This window comes from Trachemys scripta, chromosome 1 (genome assembly GCF_013100865.1).
Source record: "Trachemys scripta elegans isolate TJP31775 chromosome 1, CAS_Tse_1.0, whole genome shotgun sequence".
In the NCBI taxonomy this organism is placed as follows: domain Eukaryota; kingdom Metazoa; phylum Chordata; order Testudines; family Emydidae; genus Trachemys; species Trachemys scripta.
Window position 1 is genome coordinate 191,719,672 of NC_048298.1, and position 22,902 is coordinate 191,742,573.

Genomic DNA, 22,902 nt, shown 5'->3' on the forward strand with positions numbered 1-22,902 from the left:
CTTCCACTCACACATGCTCTCTTCCCTTTACCCCAATGCTAGTGTAATTCAGATAACCAGCCAGCAGGGGTTGTGTGGAGCTATGTGGCTCTTTTGTTACGCAGCTGGTAAAGGGAAGCACTTGCTTCCTGACTCAGGCAATTAGAGACATAAATCTAACCTAGAATGTGGTGTTGCCAGTTTGGCAGTGCAATCAGCTGCCATTGCTGCACTGCCCCTTTTTTCCAGTCAAGATAAATTGTGGGGGAGGTCCTGCTTTTGTCTGATTTAGAGCTGAGTTGAGAGAGGAACAAGGAAGTGAAGTGATTTACTTAGGTATAAATCAGAGGCTTCTCTGAGAATATGATAACCGACACACCTGCTTGAGTGAAGGCCAGATTTTGGTGAGCTAGTTTGCAACAGATCAGGATTGACGTACATTGGCAAGAGCTGTAGAAAGAACCTTGCAGAGGCTCTGCTATATTACAGCTAGTTCCATCCACTCAGCCAATGCTGCGACCCCCTTGCTTTCATGTGCACGAAACACCCTCCTAAAGTTTAACAAGATACAATTTCTTTGTTTGAATGAGGTCAGTATTTACAGTTCTATGAGTTAATGAGCCTCACAGTCCAAGGCATAAGCTGGTCCCTAGCTGGGGTGAAGAAGAAATTTCCCCCATGGCAGAGCACTGCTTAATTAGCTGCATCATCATGTGGGTGTTATACCTGGCTCTGAAGTATCCAACATCAGCCAATTTTTTACATAGGATATTAGGTGCACTATAGGTCTACTGAAGTTTTGCTGTTCCTTTGGTCTAAAATTATTTCCTGAGACCCCACGTGACCTCTTAAATCCATCAGTAAAAATCAGAGCTGGCCAGAGGTAAACAATTCTGTTTCATGATGACTTCCAAAGTTTCAGAATTTGTTTTTGTTTCATATTGGAATGAGGACAAAACCTTTGGAATGTTTTCACAAAGTGTGTTGAAAAGGTCAGGTTTTTGATTCTTTTCATTCTGGTTATACATGATCAGAGAGCCCTGGACCTCAGAAACCTTCCCAGCAAAAAGCTTTGTCAAATGTCTCTGAAAAATATTTGGGTTTCAACAAAAGAGAAAATTTAATCAGAAATGTTCCAACCTGTTCTAAGTAAAATATTTAGTTACAGCCATTGTAACGATGTTGCTAGTCACTTTTTTGTAGGATTCTTCCCTTTAATCAGATAAGGAATGACAATGGTTTGACTCTGTAAGGAGCTACCTCCCTTATCTCTTTTGGAGGAGAAAATAGAGGTTATAGTGACTGAGGAAATATACGTACATCAGTCAGATATGAAGGTAAAACCACCAAAAAAAGAAAAAGGTCTCAGCTGGAGACTGAAAGTATCTATCTTATCTATGTTACAGGGTAAAGCAATTGCTACAGGCTCGCAAGCTGCTGATTTCAGATAATACACTATACATAAAAGCCATTATTGTTTGCTAGGCAGTGGAAACTATATGTACTTTGTTTTATCTTCATTTTAGGAATGCTGTTAATACCACACAGCATAATTTCCAATGACAAGTTGTGATGACCTGATAGGAACCCAGACCTGGATTTAAAAACACATTGGAGAATTTCTAGAAGCTTGTCTCAATCTTTAGAAGATCAGTAACAGAAAACTGGCTCTAGTTTCTTGGTTTAGCATTAACACTTAAGTAATATAGTGGTCCATTTACTTCATAGTAGTACTAAGTTATTGGACAGAGAATCTCACCTTCAGCACTAAATATTTCTCCAACTATATTTTCTTTTCTAAACCCCCATGCCCATTCTATTACTTTCTACACAGATTTTCACTGATTTTGGGGATAGATGGGTCTAAAACAAATACTTGGATACAAATTCTAGATCGAACTTCATCTAGAACTTCATCTCTTACAAAACAGATCTGAAAACTCCTAGGAGTTAAGGATTAAAATCTAAATTTTTCCAAACTTCAAAGTGTTCAGATTCAGGCCAGATCCTCAGCTGCTGTAAATCAGAGGAGCTCCATTGACTTCAATGAAGCTATGCTAATTTACACCATCAAGGTTCCACTTCTGGTCCTCAGTGTTTCAGTCTGCACCTGAACCCAGATCTGAGGTTTTGATTCAGGTACATCAGTTTTGATCAAATCATTTCCCCTTCTCCTTTATCTGTATTTTAATATTGTGTCTTATAGATGCCCAGATATTTGGTGTTACAATAAAGATCCTAAACTATAACTTCACTGAACATTTCCACAACACCAGTAGCTCAGAATATGAAGAGTTTTCAAGACTGTTGCTCGCAGAGGTAACACTAAAATATATGTGTGTAATTGTTTTTAACTTGGGATTTACTTAATGGCTCAGAGAAGCTTGTACACATTTACAAAGTCTGGTAAAAATCCTCAGGCCATTTCTTTGGACCTTCACTTACAATTGAAAGAAAAGCTGTTGGCAAAATAAAAAAGCAAATCAGGGCCCTGACCTGGTTACCACTGAAGTCAATGGCAGTTTTTCCTTACAGACGAGTGAAGGAAAAACAGTGATGCAAAGGGGTCTTCTCTACTTCAGATTTTTATATTGATAAGGAATTTGCTGCAAGTTGATCTGAAGATTTTTAATGGATCTCATGTGGCATGGGCTTCTTTGTGTTATGTTTTCAGCAATTTTTCACCTATTTTCAGAGCTCTTTCTCCTTTAAGCAGAGGTGGTTGGGTCAGGATTGCTTCTAATACCTCATTAGATATTCACGTACTGCATGCCATGAATCTAAGGTGTTGTCAATTCATCAGTCATGAACTATGAAATAAATAGGCTTGAGTTTGGTTCCAGATATGAACTTCTACAAAGAGTGGGGAGTTTCAGATAGGGTATTCTGTTTTAGTTCCATCTTATAGAGATGGGACTTCATTGTGAAGTTCAGATCTAAATACAAGCCCAGAATTTCCCAAAACTAAAGGGGACTTGGGCCCATTTGTACATATAAAGTTCAAAAAAGACTGACAACAAAAAGATTGGACATTCAGGACCACATTTTCAAAGGAAGATACAACAGGTACATTTGCTTACCTAAATAGACATTTGCTCATGCAAAATGGGTAATTGCTTGCATAAGTGCAAGATGTAGGTTTCTGCCATGAATACTCCATCCTTGTGGTAGAGGGCATTTTTGTGGCTCTGTCTATCTGACTCAAATGGCAAAATATTTTCAACATCATCCCAAGCCACAGGAAAATCAGAACTCAGACCAGTCAAATAGTTTGTTCAGATTCGTGAACATTTTGAGTGAACCATAGCTCAGTTTGAGCAAACTTTACCTGCTTTATGCTTTCTTATACAGTCATAGAGTTTAAGGCTAGAAGAGACCCCAGATCATCTAGTCCAATGTTTCTCAACAACTGGTCCATGGACTGGCACTGGTCTCTGAGATCTTCCTGGCCTCCCTCCCAGCACCTGCACACTAACCTCATATTGTAAACTCAAAGTGAAAATGTTCAGGATCTTGCTGAAATCAAAGGCTAAAACCTGGAAAAAATTGTGCTCACGCACCTGCAAGGCAAATCTGCTAAATGTAGCACACTCTAACACTGACATTAGTGCACTAGATTCATCCCTCGGATAACTCCGTTGGCTCAGGATATGCATCAACTTAACTCATTGCTGGGAAAGTATAATATATTTGTTGTGTTGGCTTTCAATCAGTTCATCCAAATAAAATTGATTTATATAAGCTATCCATTTTTTAAAAAGTCAATTTTGTCTTGTCCTAGTCTCAGATTTTTTTGTAATTGGATTCCACTGCAATTGGGTTGGGATTGTGTGTTTCAGATAAACTGCAGCCTGTGAGGGTTTCAGTCAGGTCACATGGATTTGAACAGGTGAACTAGGGACAAACCAGCAGACGAGAGCTCTAGAATTGTACCATATTGGCATCAAAAGTTTAGAACACAAAGTCACTGGGACGCACACAGGCCTTGTGCAAGTGAGTTCAAGGCTAATGAAGTCAGTGAACATAAGAACAGCCATACTGGGTCAGACCAAAGGTCCATCCAGCCCAGTATTCTGTCTACCGACAGTGGCCAATGACAGGTGCCCCAGAGGTAGTGAACCTAACAGGTAATGATCAAGTGATCTCTCTCCTGCCATCCTTCTCCACCCTATGACAAAAAGAGGCTAGGGATACAATTCCTTACCCATCCTGGCTAATAGCCATTAATGGACTTAACTTCTATGAATTTATCTCATTCTCTTTTAAACCCTATTATAGTCCTAGCCTTTACAACCTCCTCAGGCAAGGAGTTCCACAGGTTGACTGTGTGCTGTGTGAAGAAGAACTTCCTTTTATTTGTTTTAAACCTGCTGCCCATTAATTTCATTTGGTGGCCCCTAGTTCTTATATTATGGGAACAAGTAAATAACTTTTCCTTATTCACTTTCTCCACAGCACTCATGATTTTATATACCTCTATTATATCCCGCCTTAGTCTCCTCTTTTCCAAGCTGAAAAGTCCTAGCCTCTTTAATCTCTCCTCATATGGGACCCGTTCCAAACCCCTAATCATTTTAGTTGCCCTTTTCTATTCTGCTCATTTGAGCCAGGGCTCAGTTTGATCTGTAGCATCATTGCTCATTAGACAAGACATTTTTCAGAAGTGCCCAAGTCCCATTTCAAAAGTCACTTAGGTGCCTTAATCTCACATAAAGTCAATGAATCAATGAGTCTTAGGCTCCTAAGCACCTGAGTGACTTCTGGAAATGAGACAGGCTTCTACATCACTTAGGAGCTTTACATTTTTTTTACTCTAGTTCAGTTTCATAGCAGTGAACAGCTCCTATCCTTGGGTCCAGAGGGCTCAGTACAGAACTCAGGAAAAGGATAGGACGATGGATTTATGCCATCTCTGCACTCCCTGATCCCAGCACCTGCTGGGGGCTGATTTGACCTCAGATGTATATTAGACCATCTTAGAGCTGCTCTAACTGGGATCAGTCCAGTAGTTTAGCACAGAATGCTCCAACCACTCCTTCTCCCCAGCATGCCTGTGACCTGGTCCTTACTCTTGGGGGAACAAAGGAAGTTGGTTATGGATTCTGGCTATGCTGTCCCTAGCGTGACCAGACAGCAAATGTGAAAAATCGGGACAGGGAGTGGGGGGATAATAGGAGCCTATATAAGAAAAAGACCCCAAAATCGGGACTGTCCCTATAAAATTGGGAGATCTGGTCACCCTAGCTGGCCCAAAGGCACCCTGGCATTCCCCTATGCCAGGAGAACCCCTAGCTGGCCACCTAGATCAGGACTGAAGCTATTTTTTTTACCTCATTGGGGCTTAGGAGTTGGCCCAGAATCTGAAATGCTAATTGACCCATCTCCACTCTTATTACCACATATCAAATCTTTTAGGGCTTAATTCTCATTTACCCTGTGGCCCTTTGCACTGCTCTGGCAGAGCAAATAGGCCTTAAGGTGGGTATAAATGACATTAACTCCTTTACGGTGTCAGAGTGGTGCAAAAAGGGGTCCTAAAGTAAATGAGAATTAGTCTTCAGAAACCCATTAATGCTTGACAGCAAGGGCACTTACACAGAGAGAGGTAGATATCATAGCTTTGAAATCTCTTCTTGGACACTACAAATATTCAAAATGTATTGATTCTCTGTTCTTAATTCATGTTATGGCCTTCCACTGTGTTGTGGGTGTATTAGATTCATCTGAATTGCTCATTTTTTGCTGATTTATATCACAGACTGGATGATGTTTTTCTATAAGTGATATATATAGAATATTAAGATAGAGAGAGCATACATGTTAAAATTTGTAATGTGCTGCTTTAATTGTGTTCTTATTGTATTATCAACATTTCTCTCACTTTTTTCAGATTGAAAACTCATTTCCACCAAATATTTCTATATTATACAAAACTGGGAAGCTGAAGGTGCAAATTGAGTCCCTGACAGCTGGAAGTATCATTGTGAGGCTTAGAATCATTGTACAGGACCCTGAGTTTCCAATAGATGTGTCCACATTTGCTCCTATGCTTTCGTCTCTGTATAGAAGCTCAGTGTTTTTGGTTGATCAGCAGAGCACCTCAGTAGAAGGTAGAGCTTTTTTAAACAAGTAGTATTTTCATAACCTGCAATAGCATTTACATTCTTTCTCAAAAATACTTTACATAGAAAGAAGGTACAGTGTTAAGCTGTCAGCAATAGTGTTGTAAGGAAAATAGTGAAATCAGACCTCCCTTCACAGGCTTCGAACTAGAATGGGCCTCTTGCAACTCTTTGCCCCTCGGCCCAAGTGGCTAGGGGAGAAGGGATGGTGGGTATCTTATGCCTCTATGGGCATCCTTCCTTCTGTTTATGGTGTGTGGGTCCTGATGTGGGAATGAGCGGAGCTTGGATTAGCCAGTTTCCCCCCTCCCTCTCTCCCTTCCTCCTCTGCTTTTTGTGGGATACTAGGAGGTTGCCATCTAGTGGATAGCTGAGCGTTGTGTGTGGATTACTATGGGTATGTGAAAGACACATCCGCTCTGGAATGCTGTATATTCAAGGCTGCTGCTGTTGTGTTTGATCCAGATTTTAAAAAATGTAATCCAACATTTCTGTGATAAAAGTCCAGCCAGAGAAATTACCTGATGTCATCCCAGTGAAATGAGCTAAGGAACTGTGTATGGAATTTATGTTGCAGTAATCCTCTTTTGATCTACAGTACCCACTATTTTCTCTAATCAAATGGTTGTGGCATCAGGTTTCAAAACTGACAGAGCCCACCAGAGTTCAGACAGCTGCCAAAGGCAGCAAAATCGGTGGTTGGCTCTCTGAATAACATGTCCTATAAAAGCTTATTTAGCATGGTCAAGAAAAATACCCTTCCAACTTGCAGATCTGGGTGGATGGAATTAATGAAGAGACAAACTGTAGCTGAAGCATATATTGATCACATGTTCATCTGATACAATCTTGCAAAGTGATAATGATATGTGCCAAAATACGTCATTGGAGTGTTTGCCCTTTGCTGCACATACATTATATGGGAATTTTGAGTGTGAAGGGATGAGGGAGGGCAAAAGTTCTAAAATGTTTTAATTCAAAAATCGAGGAGAGTTCAAGTAACATTCTTACCCAGAGCAGTTCCCCGGAATGGCACAGAGAACTACTCCACTCTCCTGTATAGCTAGAAAAAGGCTTATGTTTCTTAACTCTGGACAAACATTCATTTATCAAAAATGTCTGAAAATTAAATGCATAAAATAAAGCTGAAAACACAGGGAAATATTTGTATATCAGGCTTTCCGGCTGTATCAAAACTGCATCTCCTAACGATTCCTGAATAGCATGGCCATATCTTTAGCTGGTGTAATCAGTATAGCTCCATTTCTATGAATGAATCTACCCTGTTTTACATTAGCTAAGGATAAGGGCTTGATTTGACACAAAGGGAACTTGGCATCCCTGAAACAGCACAGTTGAAAAAATCAGGAGGGCTAATATAGATGAAAGTACTGGGGCCATAAGCATCTTTCTTTGGGATCATATATTATCATTATCTATTATGTCTACTGTGGAAGTGCCTAATAGATTAACCAAGAATGAATCCTCATTGTCCTAGGCATTGTACAGTCAGAGAAGTAGACAGGCCCTGCCCCAAAGAGCTGACAATCTAAAAAGATAAGATAGAAAAAGAATACAATATGTATGTACCCTTACATATGCAAATATAACGTAGCAGCAAGTGAACAAAGTGATGGCCTGGAAAGAATTATTTTTATAATTGTTTGAGTGGGATGAGGATTAGTTGGATGAAAAGACTAAGGCCAAATCTACACTCAAAAATTAAGTCAACCCAGCTACATCTTTCAGGGTGTTAAAAAATCCAGACCCCTGAACAATATAGTTAAACTGACCTAACCCCCGCTGTAGACAGCACTAGGTCAGCAGAAGAATTCTCCCATCAACCTAGCTATTACCTCTCAGGGAGGAATAACTGTCCTGATCGGAGAACCCCTCCTGTTGTTGCAGTGAGTGTCTACACTGAATTGCTATTTCAAGTGTAGACAAGTCCTGAGGAAGGGAAAAGGGACACTGAAGTGAGGGGTAATAGCATGGGAGGAAAGGGAGGAGGGAAGTATGGAGAGCAGGTCGAATGATGCTGATCTGAAAAGACTGGGGGTGGAGTGGGAGACAATTGGTGCAAACAGCCAATCAGCACAGGACAAAGAATTTAGCTGCGGTAACTGTTACCTCATGGACTAAGGCTCTCAGTCTTGAGGTGTAAGGGAACTGGCATACAGGGGGCACACTCAGCAAAATGACAGGAAAACCTCACTGAAAATCCTCATGAGTAATGGAATGTGTAAATTATTTTATAATTAGAGAGGAAACATCCTTCTAACAGCATAAAACTCTATCAAGAGTCACAGTGGGCCCATGCTTTGGTAAAACATTAGTGAAGTTCTTGCATTCCTCATGGTGTGGTAAATCGTGGTACTTCAGCACCCTATCAATGGGGTTGGTTTTTCAACTTAAAAATGGATGTGAACTTTGGATAAATAAAATATGGCAATTAGCTCATGAGTCTGAAAGAGAGAGAAACAAAATGTCACCTGGGTGGGCAGTACCGAATGAAGCATGTGCTCAGGCACAAAGACAAATGCATGCGTGCACACACACTTTTCCTCTTCTATTTCTAGAATAGAAGTTTCCTTTGTTATAGAAAAAAACATCACAGTAATGAATAACTGTACATTTTCAGAACAGGAGCCTAAGGGTATGTCTACACTACACGGCTTTTAGCCACATGGCTGTGTCGTTACAGCCGTATCACTAAAAGGCACGCAGTGTAGCTGCTGTTTGTCGGCTTTCTGCCGACAAAAAACTTCCACCCCCAATGAGCAGCGTTAGTGTTGTCTGCAGGAGAGTGCTCCTGCTGACAAAGAGCTGTTCACACTGGTGCTTGTCGTCCGCAAAACTTTTATCTTTTGGGGAGGGGGGTGTTTTTTGAACACCTCTGAAAGACAAAAGTTTTGTTGTTCGGTTGCCAGTGTAGACATAACCTAAGATGTTACGTTGAGCAACTCAATTTTTCAGTCCTTTGATCAGAGTGATTTGTAGCTGGGACTACTTTTTCAGTATCGTCTTTTTTTCCAAGTGAACAAGTGCTTTGAACTTAGGGGACTACTTACATATGTGAAGTTAATCACATGTTTATGGGTTTGATGGATTGGGGTCCAAGTGTTCATGAAAGATGTCAGAGAGAGCACACTGGAGAATTAAGTCTTATATTTAGCCACATACATAGCACTGGCCGTGGTGGTGGAAGCTTTTTCCACTTTACCATAGCAGAGCTCCCTTAAAGCATTTTCTTACATACCCAATCCATGGTCTCTCTCCTGAGACTGCCTAAAAGGGTATCAGCTATGACACTAGATTTTATGCTACTGCTTTTACAAAGACACTTTTTTATTTTTTTAAAGAATGTGAGTTTTCATCCTTAGAACTGCCTCGTTCAAGAGTGTTCCCTGTCGGCATCACTTCTTCCAAATAAGAAAAAATTAGATCAAAAGTCTGTTTAAACCTAAGTACATTTCCAGTGGACTTGCTGATCCAGATGCATCCTTGGGTTGTAACTTCATTGGTACATGAAATCTCATGAGATGTGGTAAACTGAATTCAGTGGATTGTATGATCTGAAGTAACTTTTTTCTCTGGTGTAAATACACATTGTATTTTCTAATGCCCAATCAACTTTCTCTGGTTTAAGCTTACAGTACGTCTTATTTTAAATCTATGAAAAAAATCTAAAGAATCCCCTTTGCAAAAATCTTTTCCTGGCTAGAACACCCTTTTTTTTTTAAAATTTTGATCTGCAAGGATATCAAGATCAGGCAATGTTCCGAGTCACTCAAAACTTGGATCTCAGATAAACTGTGAGGACTGAGAACTATTTAAATAAGTTCAAGAGTATTTTGTCATTATTTCTAGTTATTTCTCAATTCAGCCAGAAAAGAGATTGTTTTACTGACGCTTTGGTTTTGGCATTACAGACTGGGACGAATGTGCATCTCGTTCAGAGAATGACTGCTGTATGTATGCAGAGTGTATCAATTTAATGGGCTCATACATGTGCAGATGCAAGACAACCATGGATACCAATCCATCTCGGCCTGGAAGAAACTGTGAAGGTGAGCATTTAGTTTCTTTTTTCAGGAAGAGCTGGAACACATCATTTCGCCAGCTCCGCTTTATTTTTATTGTCATCTACCATTTATATAGTGCAGAATGTGTGCACAGTACTTTACACATGTATATAAGGCCCTATGCTCAAGGGCCTGCATTGTGACTACCATCCTTCCAGGAAGGGAGAACCAGGTAGATCTCCCTTTGGAACCTATCAATAGCACTCCTTAATCAGCCAGAAGGGTGGCTTTTGAGTAATGAGTTCCTGTGCATCCCAGGAGCTAAGTGCTCTCCTCACTGGTGATCCATGTCCTGCTGACCAGAAAAGAGGGAAACCAGGAATTGAATCTGCTTCCTTTGTGCAGCAAGGCAGAGCAGTAAACCACACTACTAGACCCTGTTCTGAGTAGCTTATTGGGTAAATGTATTAACGAAATACACAGGTCTTGCTTACATAATACTAAAACAATCTGATAGATTTTAAAATAAAATAGGGAATGTTCTAATGTTTTATTCCTTCGTTTTGAATGTCCATTTCAGTGTCATAACAATGTTGTTACAGGTGAAATTGTGAACCCAGTTACTGAAATGATGCCCCTAAATGAATCAGGCAGGCCAGAAATACCACCTGAAACAAGTACTGGACTGCATGCTTCACCAGCAATCACTGAAATAAGAACAATGACTACTCTCAGCTCCAAGAGGAGTACCACACTAAATATGCCTACTGTGCTGCCATCAAGTGGTACGCAAGCGTCAAGCAGTCATTCTTCCATCAGCAGTCCTCCAGTCACTCAGAGACAAGACATGACATCGTCAATTGGATTTGAAAGAAATAAGAGCACAATTGGTATAGAGGGTCCAACAACCATCAAAACACTAGTCGTGGTGACAGAACAATGGAAAGATGTAAGTGCATCACTTGAAAACTCTATGGAAAAGACTTTAACTGGTGCACCACAGCAACTGACTACTGTTACCAGTGTGTTCAGGGATGCAACCAGTCAAGAGCAGCACACTTCACCATTGCCCATATTATCTATGGTTTCAAATACAACTTCTGCCATTGTGAGAAATAAAACTATAGGAGAGACCCACAAACCTCTCCAGGTTCCTGAAGCAAGTTCTCAGGATGGCTCCAGTACATCCCTGCCTACTACAGAAAACCCTACAATTTATACTCTAAATTCTACCCTTGATGTACATGAAGAGATGGGAAGAGTTAGCAACTCTTGGTCTGAGACACCTCCTAAAGAATCATTCTCAGTGCCACCTGTTTCCCCTGACTTCTCACCACCAGCTTTCAGTGCTACTACTTCCCCGAACACAGATTGTAGTAAGTATGCATCACAGCACTGTCCTGCATGCTCGGTAATTGTTCACAAGAAGAAGTCAGGGTTCTGAAAAATGCATAGTTGTGTATGTATTGGGGTATGGGATGGGACTGACCAAAATTTAGTTTGTCTTTCTGAAATATATATTTTCTTGTAGGCTTGGCATTATTCTTTGGTGCATTTTTCTAAATAAGCATGTCAGAGCATTGCCAAAATAACTGAACCTTCCAATGTTTTGATAGTAGTTTCATCAATTTGTAACACTTTAGAAGTCTGTCCTCAAAAACAGTGAGGTGACTCATGTAACACCTTAAATGTTGCTCCATTTAACATTATGATAAACCTCTTGGTCCACAATGATCTGGGGAGGGATCCTCTCTCTTGCTATGACACTTGTAGGCTGCAGCCTACAAAGACTATTGAAGTGTCTTTACCACCTGAGGGAGTGTTTCCATGGCACAGGAGAATGTAGGATACCCATAGGTTGAGGGGCCTGTATAACTTGGTGTGTGCGTGTGTGTGTGTGGGAGAGATGGTCTGATCTTGCACTTCCCTAAAAGTTGCCAGTCAGGAAAGGGTCAGCCGGACTCCTGAAAACCCCAGCAAAGAGGGAAAGTGTGTGGAGATCTGAGAGCAACTTCGTGAAGACTTCTAATGAGGAGTGATTAGGGCAATGAGGAGGCATGATCTGCCTGGATCTAGGGAGATGTATTACAATGGTTCTTATGAATTTTCCACCTTTTTGATTCAGCATTTGGATCTGAACCAGAGTTGGGGGGTTGGATAAAAATTCAGGCCTTAAATTCTAATTATGGTTGTGTCTGGATCTGAATGTCACCATCTGCAAGTATTACATTTATTTACTTAATGTATTATCGAGTTGTGCCTGACCTGATTATTTCTGGTTGGCTCAGCCACTGCTTTCACCAATGTCTTCTGCTTTTAGCTTCTGATGTCCTTTCTGAAAAGAAAATGGAGAGTCAGTGTAGGCTTCTGCTTTACTGAAGCCTCTGCAGCCTTTTAAAAGGAAATGCTGCTATGAGTGGTAGTGGGGCAGGCAATGAAGACATTGCAAGTGTCAGTCTCTTCATTAGGGCCAGGTCACTGGATTGAGCAATGTCTCCTGTGAGGCCACAGGCTGTTTTTCGCCTTCCCTTTTTAATTAACATAGTAAACTAGGAACATAAAATGCTCACAATTCACCCTTTGGATATAAACAGAGAATAAAAGTGTCTCAACCTCACAGGAGCTGGTGTTTGAAGTAGCAGTCGGGAAAGGAGTGCAAAGCACGGGGTTACTTTATAAATAAAGGAGACACTGTACAGGCTTTCAGCACCTTCTAGTAAATAAACAAGATTTTGCAACTTGGAGGTTCTGTGTTGAGGCCTGCCACTTCCCTCTGGCTCTGCACGGGTCTCAGGGCTGGCTGTGTTCCTCCTCACTGGAGATATTGGGAAACACCTCGCTCCCTATGCTTCTGGGTCCAGGCCAACAAGCAAACTGATAATAAAAATGCTGTGGTGGCATAAAGGAGCACGTGTGCTGCTTTGACTTTGCTCAGGGAAAATGTTTATATCTAGGGTGACCAGATGTCCCGACTTTATAGGGACGGTCCTGATTTTTGGGTCTTTTTCTTATATACGCTCCTATTACCCATTTGCTGTCTGGTCATCCTATTTATATCAGAAAAGAAAGTAGAGCCACCCTTACTCGCCAGTATGGCTGCTGCTTGCTTCTGCATTTCACCTACCGTGCTGCTACTTCATCTTCCCTAGTCTCTCCCCTACTCTGTCTTAATCACCTCTTATCCATCGTCACTCACTATCCATTATTTGCCCCATTCACTTTCCCCAGCCCTTCCTCTGCTTCTGCACCTCTCCTCATTATGCACACTCCAGCACTAACCACTCACTTACCCCCTCATTTCTACCATCCATCCTTAGTTCCCCATGGCTCCCCTCATGTCCACTATCCACTTCTCCCCTTAACTCACTGCTACCTTGGGGTTTGTCCCACTGTCTTTCTCAACATTTTTCTTCCCTCTTGATCTCTGCCTGTCTCTTTTTCCTTTTACAGTGTCTATTTCCCCCCATGTTATCCTTTCTTTTACTCCTTCTAAATCTGTCCCTTCCCTGACTCCAGCCTCCAGGCCTTTCTGCCCCATTCTCTTCCTGACACCTTCTTGTCTCCCGCTCCTTGGATCTCCTGCCTTCCCATCTCCTCCACTTCTATTTACTCTATTCAGGCTCCCTACCTCCTTGGGCCTCATTTTATCTCTTGGAAACTCTCTCCCACTTGTTCCTGGGATCCCACCCTCATCGCTCTCTGCCACTTACCACCATCAGCCCCCTCTCCCCAGTCCCTTCTAGTGCTTTGTGAAGCTGCCTAGCACAGCACACAGGATGTTGGCTGGATGGCTGCTTCTCCTTCCCTTGCTGCCTCCTCTGAAGATACTGAAAGCCAAGAAAGGGGACAGCCAAGGGACTGCTGCTAGCTATTGTGACTGAGAAGAGGAAACATCATAACAGCATCTGCTGACTCGAGGCAGGAAGTACAGGATTTTTGAGGAACCCACCCCCCTGCTCTGTGTGTCAAGGGTCCCATAGCATCTCCCTGGTGCAACATCTCTGCCCTTGAGTTTACCCATCCAAATACTCTCCTAATCTAATCTTGCTCAGCTTGCTATCGGTGCAGGCTTTAGGCAATATTAGACTTGTTCTATTTGTTAAAATTTACATCCAGATATTTTAATATTGAAAATTACCTAAGTAATGGTCATTGAAGTTAGATACTTGAACATGGCTAGCCTTTCTAGGATCCGTTCCAAGGCTGCAAGATGAACTGCAGCAGACACACTGAGTAAAAATGCTTAAATTCTAATCTATCATTTAATTTTAAAGGCATTCCTAATGCATCAGAATCATTGTAGAGTAGAGTAGAGCCTGCTTCAATAGTTAGTTCGAAGAGAGATGTGGTACTTTCCCCCCTTACCCCAGAGGTTTGATTGATGATAATTTCTTTTCTTCCCAGTACCTGTCCCAGCTCAAAGGATTATTTTCTCCGATGTGACTAGCATCAGCTTTCATGTAGCCTGGTCCACAGATTCTGCACTGAATCCTGCTTTCCGATTTCTACTGCTTCAGGAAAACCAGCTAATATCAGAGGCTAAAATCCAGAGCACAAGTCTGACAGTGCCAGGGCTAAAACCTGGGATCTTGTACACGGTTGAAATCACGACAGAAGTTTGTGGGATGGAAAGTAAACCAGCACGCCAGAAAGTAAAGACTGGTAATTTCATTTAGAAACAACTCTTATGGTTGCTTCTTAAAGGGTCAGCTCTTAATGCCACTGAAATCAATGGGGGAAATGGATTTCTATTTATAAGAGAGCACATGGCCAGGACAGGGTTTGATGGACATACTAAGGATGATTTAGTGGCAGCTGTTGGATGTGTGGACAGATAGAAAACAATGGGCTGACAACGACTGCAAATTTAATAGTGGTATAAAGTCAGCACTTGAGGCTGGCATGGAATGGTACAATTGATACAAATCATGTCTTGTGGATCTCCTCTCTTCCCATTCATAGGCTCGTGACGTCTCTGTAGCAATTACAGCAGTTGCTTCTGTGGGAAAGTAACACTGGGAAATTATTTACATTAGTTTGACCCAATTCAGCAGGTAGAAACTAGGAGGAATACCTACACCATGTGCCAGACAGCTTTCTGCAGAACACCAATGGTCTGTGAATCACATTCTTCTAAATAACTATTTTCTGATTTTGCAGCTGTTGAAAAACTGAATGGATCAGTAAGAATAACAAATGTGAAATACACTGCAGGCTTGAACAATGCAAGTAGTGAAGAGTATCATAACTTTACACAGCTGTTTCTTAGTGAAGTAAGTTGATTAAAAATTGTCATTATTTGTACACGGGCTTCATAAAATGAGGAATATGATTGGCCGATACATGTGCCATACCTGTATCCCCATATACCTAAATGAATTGAGACCCATTTTTTACATTAGAAAAAAGAGGAAGCATGGTGCAGTGGTTACAGCATGAGCCCAGGAATCAGAAGTTTGGGAGTTTATTCCTGGCTCTCTATGCCTCAATTTCCCCATCAATAACATGGGGATAATCAAGCAAACTTCATTCATAGGCGTGTTTTGAGGGGCTAATGAATATTTGTGAAGCACTTAGAGATCTTTGGACTGCAAGGCACTATATCAATGTTGTTGTCTTTTCTCAGATCCACTCATGTCCGATATAGTAGAGATTTTTATTATTATCCTGTTTCATATCCCCTAATTTTACAACCTATTTCTCCCACCCTTTATTAAGTCAGCTTTAATATCACATTTAATTAGGGCACAGAATATCAAATTGCCTTGGAAGATCTATTTATTTCCTTTAACAGTCTTGTAATTCAGAGGGACTTCCTTTGGAGGTGCCACCCTCCTTTTCTTATTTTTGGCTAATCCGTCAATTGTTTGTCTTTGTTGTTCCTTTTCACATTTTTTCCACAAACACCCAGGTCCTTTTACATTGGAAAACCACTGGACATGTTCCAGCTGTCTGCCTCCTCTCACAAGTCTACATTACTGATACATTGCTAGGGAGATTAATACTGACAATGATAAATTTGTGATGACCATTCTAGAGCTTTTCATCCAAAGACAGCAAAGCACTTTAAGTATCCCTGAAATACAGCCATCTCTGGGATGTAAAGTGGCAACAGTTTAACCATGCCCAGGAAGAGTTCAGGATAGAAAGTGAAGAATGCTCTGTGCAGCATGAAAACACAGGAGAATTTTGATAGAGAGAGAATGTGTAAGGTATAAAATAACTTCCCACTGTTGCTAGTTTACACCTTCCCTATGTGCAGTCAATGGGTCCCAGCTTTCTTGAAGCTGTTTAGGCCTCAGGCTGACAAATCCTAGCAATACCTGTTCAACAGCCGTAAAATGAAAGTGACATGCTCATGCAAAGTAAAAATGCAGCAAGCATCCACTGACCTCCTTCTTATTCAGCATTGTTATATGTTTCAGGCTATTTTGGATATTAGAACCTTAATCAAGGCCTTGTCCCAGTCCCTGTCCCTTTCATATTTTATTAAAATGGATAAAATGAAATATTTTATCTTTATACCGCATACAATCAACTTCTCTGCTCCAGAAAATCATTGATGTAAGTAGTTTATCTTTAAAAAGATTAGGTAGCGGAATTAAAGTAAGACTGATAGCAATGTAAGCTAGGTCACACTGTTACCCAACACTCATGCTTTAGGCTTAAGTTGATCACCTGTGAAAGTAAGGAAATAATTGTTCCTTCTAACAATACTACTGGCCAGGTGTATTATGGAGTCTTTCTCATCCATCTGTGAACCACTGGACATAAGCCACTGCCCGAGGCAAAATACTCTTCCTCCTGATAGCGTCTTATGACAATTCTTGTGTTCCTATCTGTCAAAGAAGAGAGAGTCTGGAAAATCTTTACAATCTTCTTTTCGGGATATAAGGGCCAGACCTTGATCCCATTAAAGTAAATGGGAAAAGTCCCACTGATTTTAAGAGCAGACTCAAGCCCCAGTTAAGTAAGCTTTGCCAGAAGGTTTCCTTAAATCTGTTTTATGGAATTATGTCTTCGCAATCCACATATATTTACTTATTTGTAAAAATCACCATATTTTAAAAAATGAATGTAGTGCTTCATAGAGGTGCTAGATTGACAGTGCTGGAGACTGAAATCCTGTTCATGTTACAGTGTGGAGAAAAGCAAGATGTAAAAGCCTGAATTGACAGATTGCACTGTCAATGTCCAAGCTAGCTTCTCCCTGCTGTCCTGCCAATGCACTTTGTAACAAGGTGGCTTGCCCCATGGGCTGAAGAGCCTGGGGTTAAGCCAACCCTGATTACGGATGAGCCCCACCTGAGAGGAATCTGGCAATTCCAGTACAAAAAGAGCAGGATGTTGCAGTTACCCTTAGTACTCAATAAATTGGACCTCAGGAGGGGATTGTTTCAACTACCTTTGAACTGAGTGTGTTCTTAAAGGGCTCTGAAGAGGGGGAAAACAGAGGCAGGGTGCTGTAGAGCAACCTTTGGCCCTGGCTTGGAGGAATTGTCACTGGGAGTGAGAGGGTAATTCTGTCTCTGGGCATGTTCCTCAGCCTCTCTGAGACTGCCAAGAAGGATGGCAGTTAGTGTCAGTTGTGGGGGTGGTTTGCGTGATGTGGACTCAAGTCTATTAGTGCTGCACTAGGTTGCACTTTTCTTCCAGTTGGCCCCATCTGAAAATGCAGTAGGTGAAGACAGCAGCAATGTGGGGCAGAGCGGGAGGTGGGAAGGATTCGTACACACCATCCTAAATAGCAATCGCCTATTCTGTTAAAATAGCCTCTTACTCATTTTATTATCAGTCTCCAGGGTTTCATTGCAATTCTCATTCTTCCCTGCTCAACAGGGCTCCCTACATATGTGTCTAGAAGTGCCCAGATTAGCTACTGCCTGTATTGCTAGCATTTTGCCCTGGATCTATTGGCAGGGTGGCTATTATCTCTAACCAGCACCCTTCAGAAATTACTACTGCCTTCCACACAGACAGCCACTCCACTCTGAACCGATTTCTGTCTCTTACCCCTAAACAGCACTAAACTTCCAGCCACGTTACTGAGGCTCCTTTAATTTCACTAGCATTTCAGCCTGGCTTCCCCTGGCTCCTCCATGAGGGCTACTTCTTAACTTTGGGTTTATCTCCCTCCTGGTTTTCTTACTTTACTAAAGGGGGTTCCTGTCTCATGTTGTAGCTGTTAGTTTGCCAGTGTTTTCCTCCTCTCTTGTAACTCTCCTTTTGGCACTAATGTGCCTTTTCCTTTTTACCTTTCAATGTACTGTACTGCAAGTGAAGGTGTAATTGTAGCACAGCTGTGCTAGCTTTCATCTAGGTAGCACAGCTGTGCTAGCTTTCATCTAGCTAGCACAGGTAACCATAGTAGTGAAAACCCAGTGGCATGGACTTCAGGGTGGGCTAGCCGACCCAGTACATTCCCATTGTCCCCAGAGGGCTATTACTTGGATAGCTAGCCTGTGCTGAATCCTATGCCACCACATCTACGCTACTGTTGTTACCTATGGTAGCAAGATTAAAGCTATCATGGATATGCCTACCCGTGCTACAATGACACCTTCACTTGCAGTGTAGGCATATCCTTTACCTGTTCTATTTAGGAGTTCCTGGTGTTTCCTTTGTACCCTGATCTAACCAGCAGACCAAATTCAGTGATGAATCTGTTTGCATGCCACCTGAGGCATGCTGCGCATATGCTAAGAAGACTGAAGGTATTATAGCTAGATTTATTTCCTGGTAGTAAAACCTCAAAGTAGAGGGATGGATTTTCCTTTTTAATATAATTATTTCTTTTAAAAAGTCAGAGAAAGAAATTTCCTTTCCTTTTATATACCATGGAGCTCCCTCTGCCTCCTGCTTTTATCACACATTATTTTAATGGTAGGGCATTGTTAAGTCATTCAGTAATCTGAAGAGAGAGGCTAGTAGTGTCACCTAGTGGCTAACTATGATGTGAACATAACTATAATGTTTTCCAGGTGCTTAGCTCTGAATAAAATAAAATAAAAAAACCCTCCATTAAAATGGAGTCCACAAAACAATGCTAATTGTGAGAAGGGAATATTGTTGAATGCTGAGGAAGGTCCAAGGGAAGATTGCAGACATACTTAATGGCTGTAATTCAGACAACAAATATGAAAGATAAAAATTTAAGGCCAAAATCTAGCCTTATCTTTCATGATGTTTCAAAGTAAAGGGGAGAAAGGCCCCACCCCACTGTTTGGCCAAGTAAGACTTTCTTGGATTTTGAGTCCAGGTCTGGTGTGGCACCCTGGATATTTCTTCCCAAGAGCAAGTAGGTGGGGAATGGGTGAAGCCTGTCTCTACCCCCAATGCATTGGAGAGCAGAGCTGGACTAATGGGAGGGGAGAATCTGCACCCTGTAAAATGTCAGTTTACTCCACTGGCCCAGGAGCAAGGGGGGAGTAGGGAAGGAATTGTGGCTGTCCTGGACAGCACAGCTGTGTGCTGCCACTTACTCGTGGCCGTGCCTTTCCCAATCTAGCCCTTAATGGAGAAATAGCCTGAACATAGCAAAGCTGCTCTTTGTCTACCTCGCAAACATTGATCTATGAAATGCTGCTCACTTGAGAGCTTGATCGAGAGCTTGATGGTTTGACATGATTTGAGAACAAATTGTGTCAAACCAAGCTGATAGCTTTCTTTGACAGGGTAACAAGTCTTGTGAATGAGAGGGAAGTGGTAGATGTGCTATATCTTGACTTTAGTAAAGCTTTTGATACTGTCTCACATGACCGTCTCATAAACTAGGGAAATGCAACCTAGATGGAGCTACTATAAGGTGGGTGCAAAAGTGGTTGGAAAACCATTCCCAGAGAGTAGTTATCAGTGGTTCACAGCCATGCTGGAAGGACATAACAAGTGGGGTCCGATTCTGGGTCTGATTCTGTTCAAATATCTTCATCAATGAGTTAGATAATGGTATAGAAAGTCCACTTATAAAGTTTGCGGACGATACCAAGCTGGGATGGGTTGCAAGTGCTTTGGAGGATAGGATTATAATTCAAAATGATCTGGACAAACTGGAGAAATGATCTGAAGTAAATAGGATGAAATTCAATAAGGACAAATGTGAAGTACTCCACTTAGGAAGGAACAATCAGTTGCACACATACAAAATGGGAAATGACTGCCTAGGAAGGACTGCAGAAAGGGATCTGGGGGTCAGAGTGGACCACAAGCTAAATATGAGCCATCAGTGTAACACTGTTGCAAAAAAAGCAAACATCATTCTGGGATGTATTAGCAGAAGTGTTGTAAGCAAGACACGAGAAGTAATTCTTCCGCTCTACTCCGCGCTAATTTGGCATCAACTGAAGTACTGTGTCCAGTTCAGCGCGCCACATTTCAGGAAGGATGTGGACAAATTAGAGAGAACCCAGAGAAGAGTGACAAAAATGATTAAAGGTCTAGAAAACATGAACTATGAGGGAAGATTGGAAAAAATTGGGTTTGTTTAGTCTGGAGAAGAGAAGACTGAGAGGGGACATAACAGTTTTCAAGTACGTAAAAGGTTACAAGGAGGAGGGAGAAAAATTGTTCTCCTTAACCTCTGAGGATAGGACAAGAAACAATGGGCTTAAATTGCAGAAAGGGTGGTTTAGGTTGGACATTAGGAAAAACTTCCGAACTGTCAGAGTGGTTAAGCTCTGGAACAAATTGCCTAGGGAGGTTGTGAAATCTCCATTGGAGATTTTTAAGAGCAGGTTAGACAAACAGCTGTCAGGGATGATCTAGATAATACTTAGTCCTGCCACGAGTGCAGGGGACTGGACTAGATGACCTCTCGAGGTCCCTTCCAGGTCTAAGATTCTATGATATAGGAATGAGGGAATTTAAATAGAGGATCTTGCAAGCAAAGGGCAAGAATTATTATTCGGAGACTGTCTATGCCATGAGTTAGAGGGGTGATTCCCTTGCTCACATACACATACTTGAGTTAGCGTGATTAGAAATAGCAGTGCAGCCATGGTTGCATGGACAGTAGCAGCAGAGGCATGGCTTAACCATGCCAAGTACAGTCCCACCTGAAATTGGTAGTTCAGTAGTCAGCACAACTCAACCATGCCTCCACTGCCACTACCCATGCTACTGCAACTACATTGCTAGTCATACTCGTTCTAGCTTGAGGAGAGCTAGCAGGAGTAGATGTGCACAAGCAGGGTAATCATCCCTCAAGCAATGAAACCTCAAGTTCTAAAACTTTGGATATTTCCTCCTCTTGGCGTTCTCATTTGAAGCTAATGGGAGTGATGTACGTGCATCAGGAGGACAGTGCATGTCTTAGGTTTGTCCCAGGGTTTGTCTGTCTTGTTGTCTTCGAGTGTAAGCTCATTGAAGTAGGGACTGTGTCTCACTCTGTTTGCACAGCACCTAGCACAGTGGGGCTATGAGCTTCTTTCCACATTTGCTACTGTGAAATAAATAACAACGATAGACAGGACCGGCTCCAGGGATTTTGCCGCCTCAAGTGGCGGGGAAAAAAAAAAGCCGCGATTGCAATTGAGATCGGCGGCATTCCGGGTTCAGCTCCACCGCGCCGGTTTCTTCTTCGGTGGTAATCGGTGGCAAGTGCTTCCCTCCGAGAGGGACCCGCCGCCGAAGAGCCCGACCTGCCTCCCCTTCCCCTTGGCCGCCCCAAGCACCTGCTTGCTGGGCTGGTGCCTGGAGCCGGCCCTGACAATAGAGAACTAATTATAACAAGGTACCTCACTGTAGAATGTGAAGCCTAATTTTAGGTATTCAGATTTGAAAATTTTGGTTTAAGTTTATTTCCAAATGTGAAAAATATCCTAGGATTCACTGACACAAATAAGTGCCACTGAGAGCTCACAGTCTGAATTCAGACATGACAAAGCAAGTGATGGTCAAAATCAGAAAAGAATACAGGTGGGGGGGAAAGAAACACCAGGGATACTATCAGCTTCTGAAGCAAGGACGAGAGGAAAATAGGGCCCTTTATGGACAAATTCAGTGCATCTAGATATTACAGTAGTGGAATATTAGAAATGTCTGACAGGCAGATAGAAACAGCAGTTTACTCAGCAGTCAAACTTTAAAGAGAGATAAGGCTATGTCAACAGTTTACAGTGTTTCTCTCCCATATTCGTTCTGCACAGCCTTTGCACATATATTGTGAAAGGTTTTTAATCTATGATAGATACATAAAATATTATCAAACTAGCTGACTTTCATATCTTTGTAGTTAAAGTTATGTGATGGATAGTGGTTTTACCAGTTTTCCTCAGCACAAAACTTACAGCCTCTCTCAGAAACTCTGTATTATTGTTGAAGGCTCCTCCTCTGGAACTCAGTGTGGTTGGGATGGGTCATCTCAATTTACATCTAAATTAGTAGAGGAAATAAATTGGATGTATTGTCTGCTCTCTCTTGTTACTGGTGTTCAAACTCTTTAACCATGTGGTAGTATCAGTAGTAAAGCATTGCATTCACATAGTGCTTTCCATCCAATGATCTCAACATGCTATTCAAAGTTAATTAATTTTCAGCCTCATAGCCTATCTAGAGCTTGAGACACTGGTCAATATTATCCTACGTGGAATATGTAGGGAAGCTAAGGCACAGAAAGGTGGAACAGCTTGTCCAAACATGTGCAGCAAATCAGCGGCACAGCCAGAAGTAGAACTATGAATTCCAGTCCTGTGGACACAAGACCATCCTTCTATCCAAAGTAGTACAAAAGGTTGTTGCTATAGCCTAGTGATTGTGGAGGTTCACTAGTCACTGGGAAA

At 41.7% G+C, this 22,902-nt stretch overlaps 1 protein-coding gene across 1 annotated transcript in view; it reads left to right on the top strand.

The window, feature by feature from the left end:
* Positions 1-22,902, top strand: part of UMODL1 (uromodulin like 1) — a 97,609-nt gene that overhangs the window by 53,327 nt on the left and 21,380 nt on the right. Inside the window, exons 10-15 of the mRNA XM_034753330.1 lie at positions 2,186-2,298; positions 5,870-6,089; positions 10,034-10,171; positions 10,729-11,502; positions 14,531-14,788; positions 15,287-15,399. Of these exons, the coding sequence (XP_034609221.1) occupies positions 2,186-2,298; positions 5,870-6,089; positions 10,034-10,171; positions 10,729-11,502; positions 14,531-14,788; positions 15,287-15,399 (1,616 nt within the window). The remainder of the gene's footprint in view (positions 1-2,185; positions 2,299-5,869; positions 6,090-10,033; positions 10,172-10,728; positions 11,503-14,530; positions 14,789-15,286; positions 15,400-22,902) is intronic.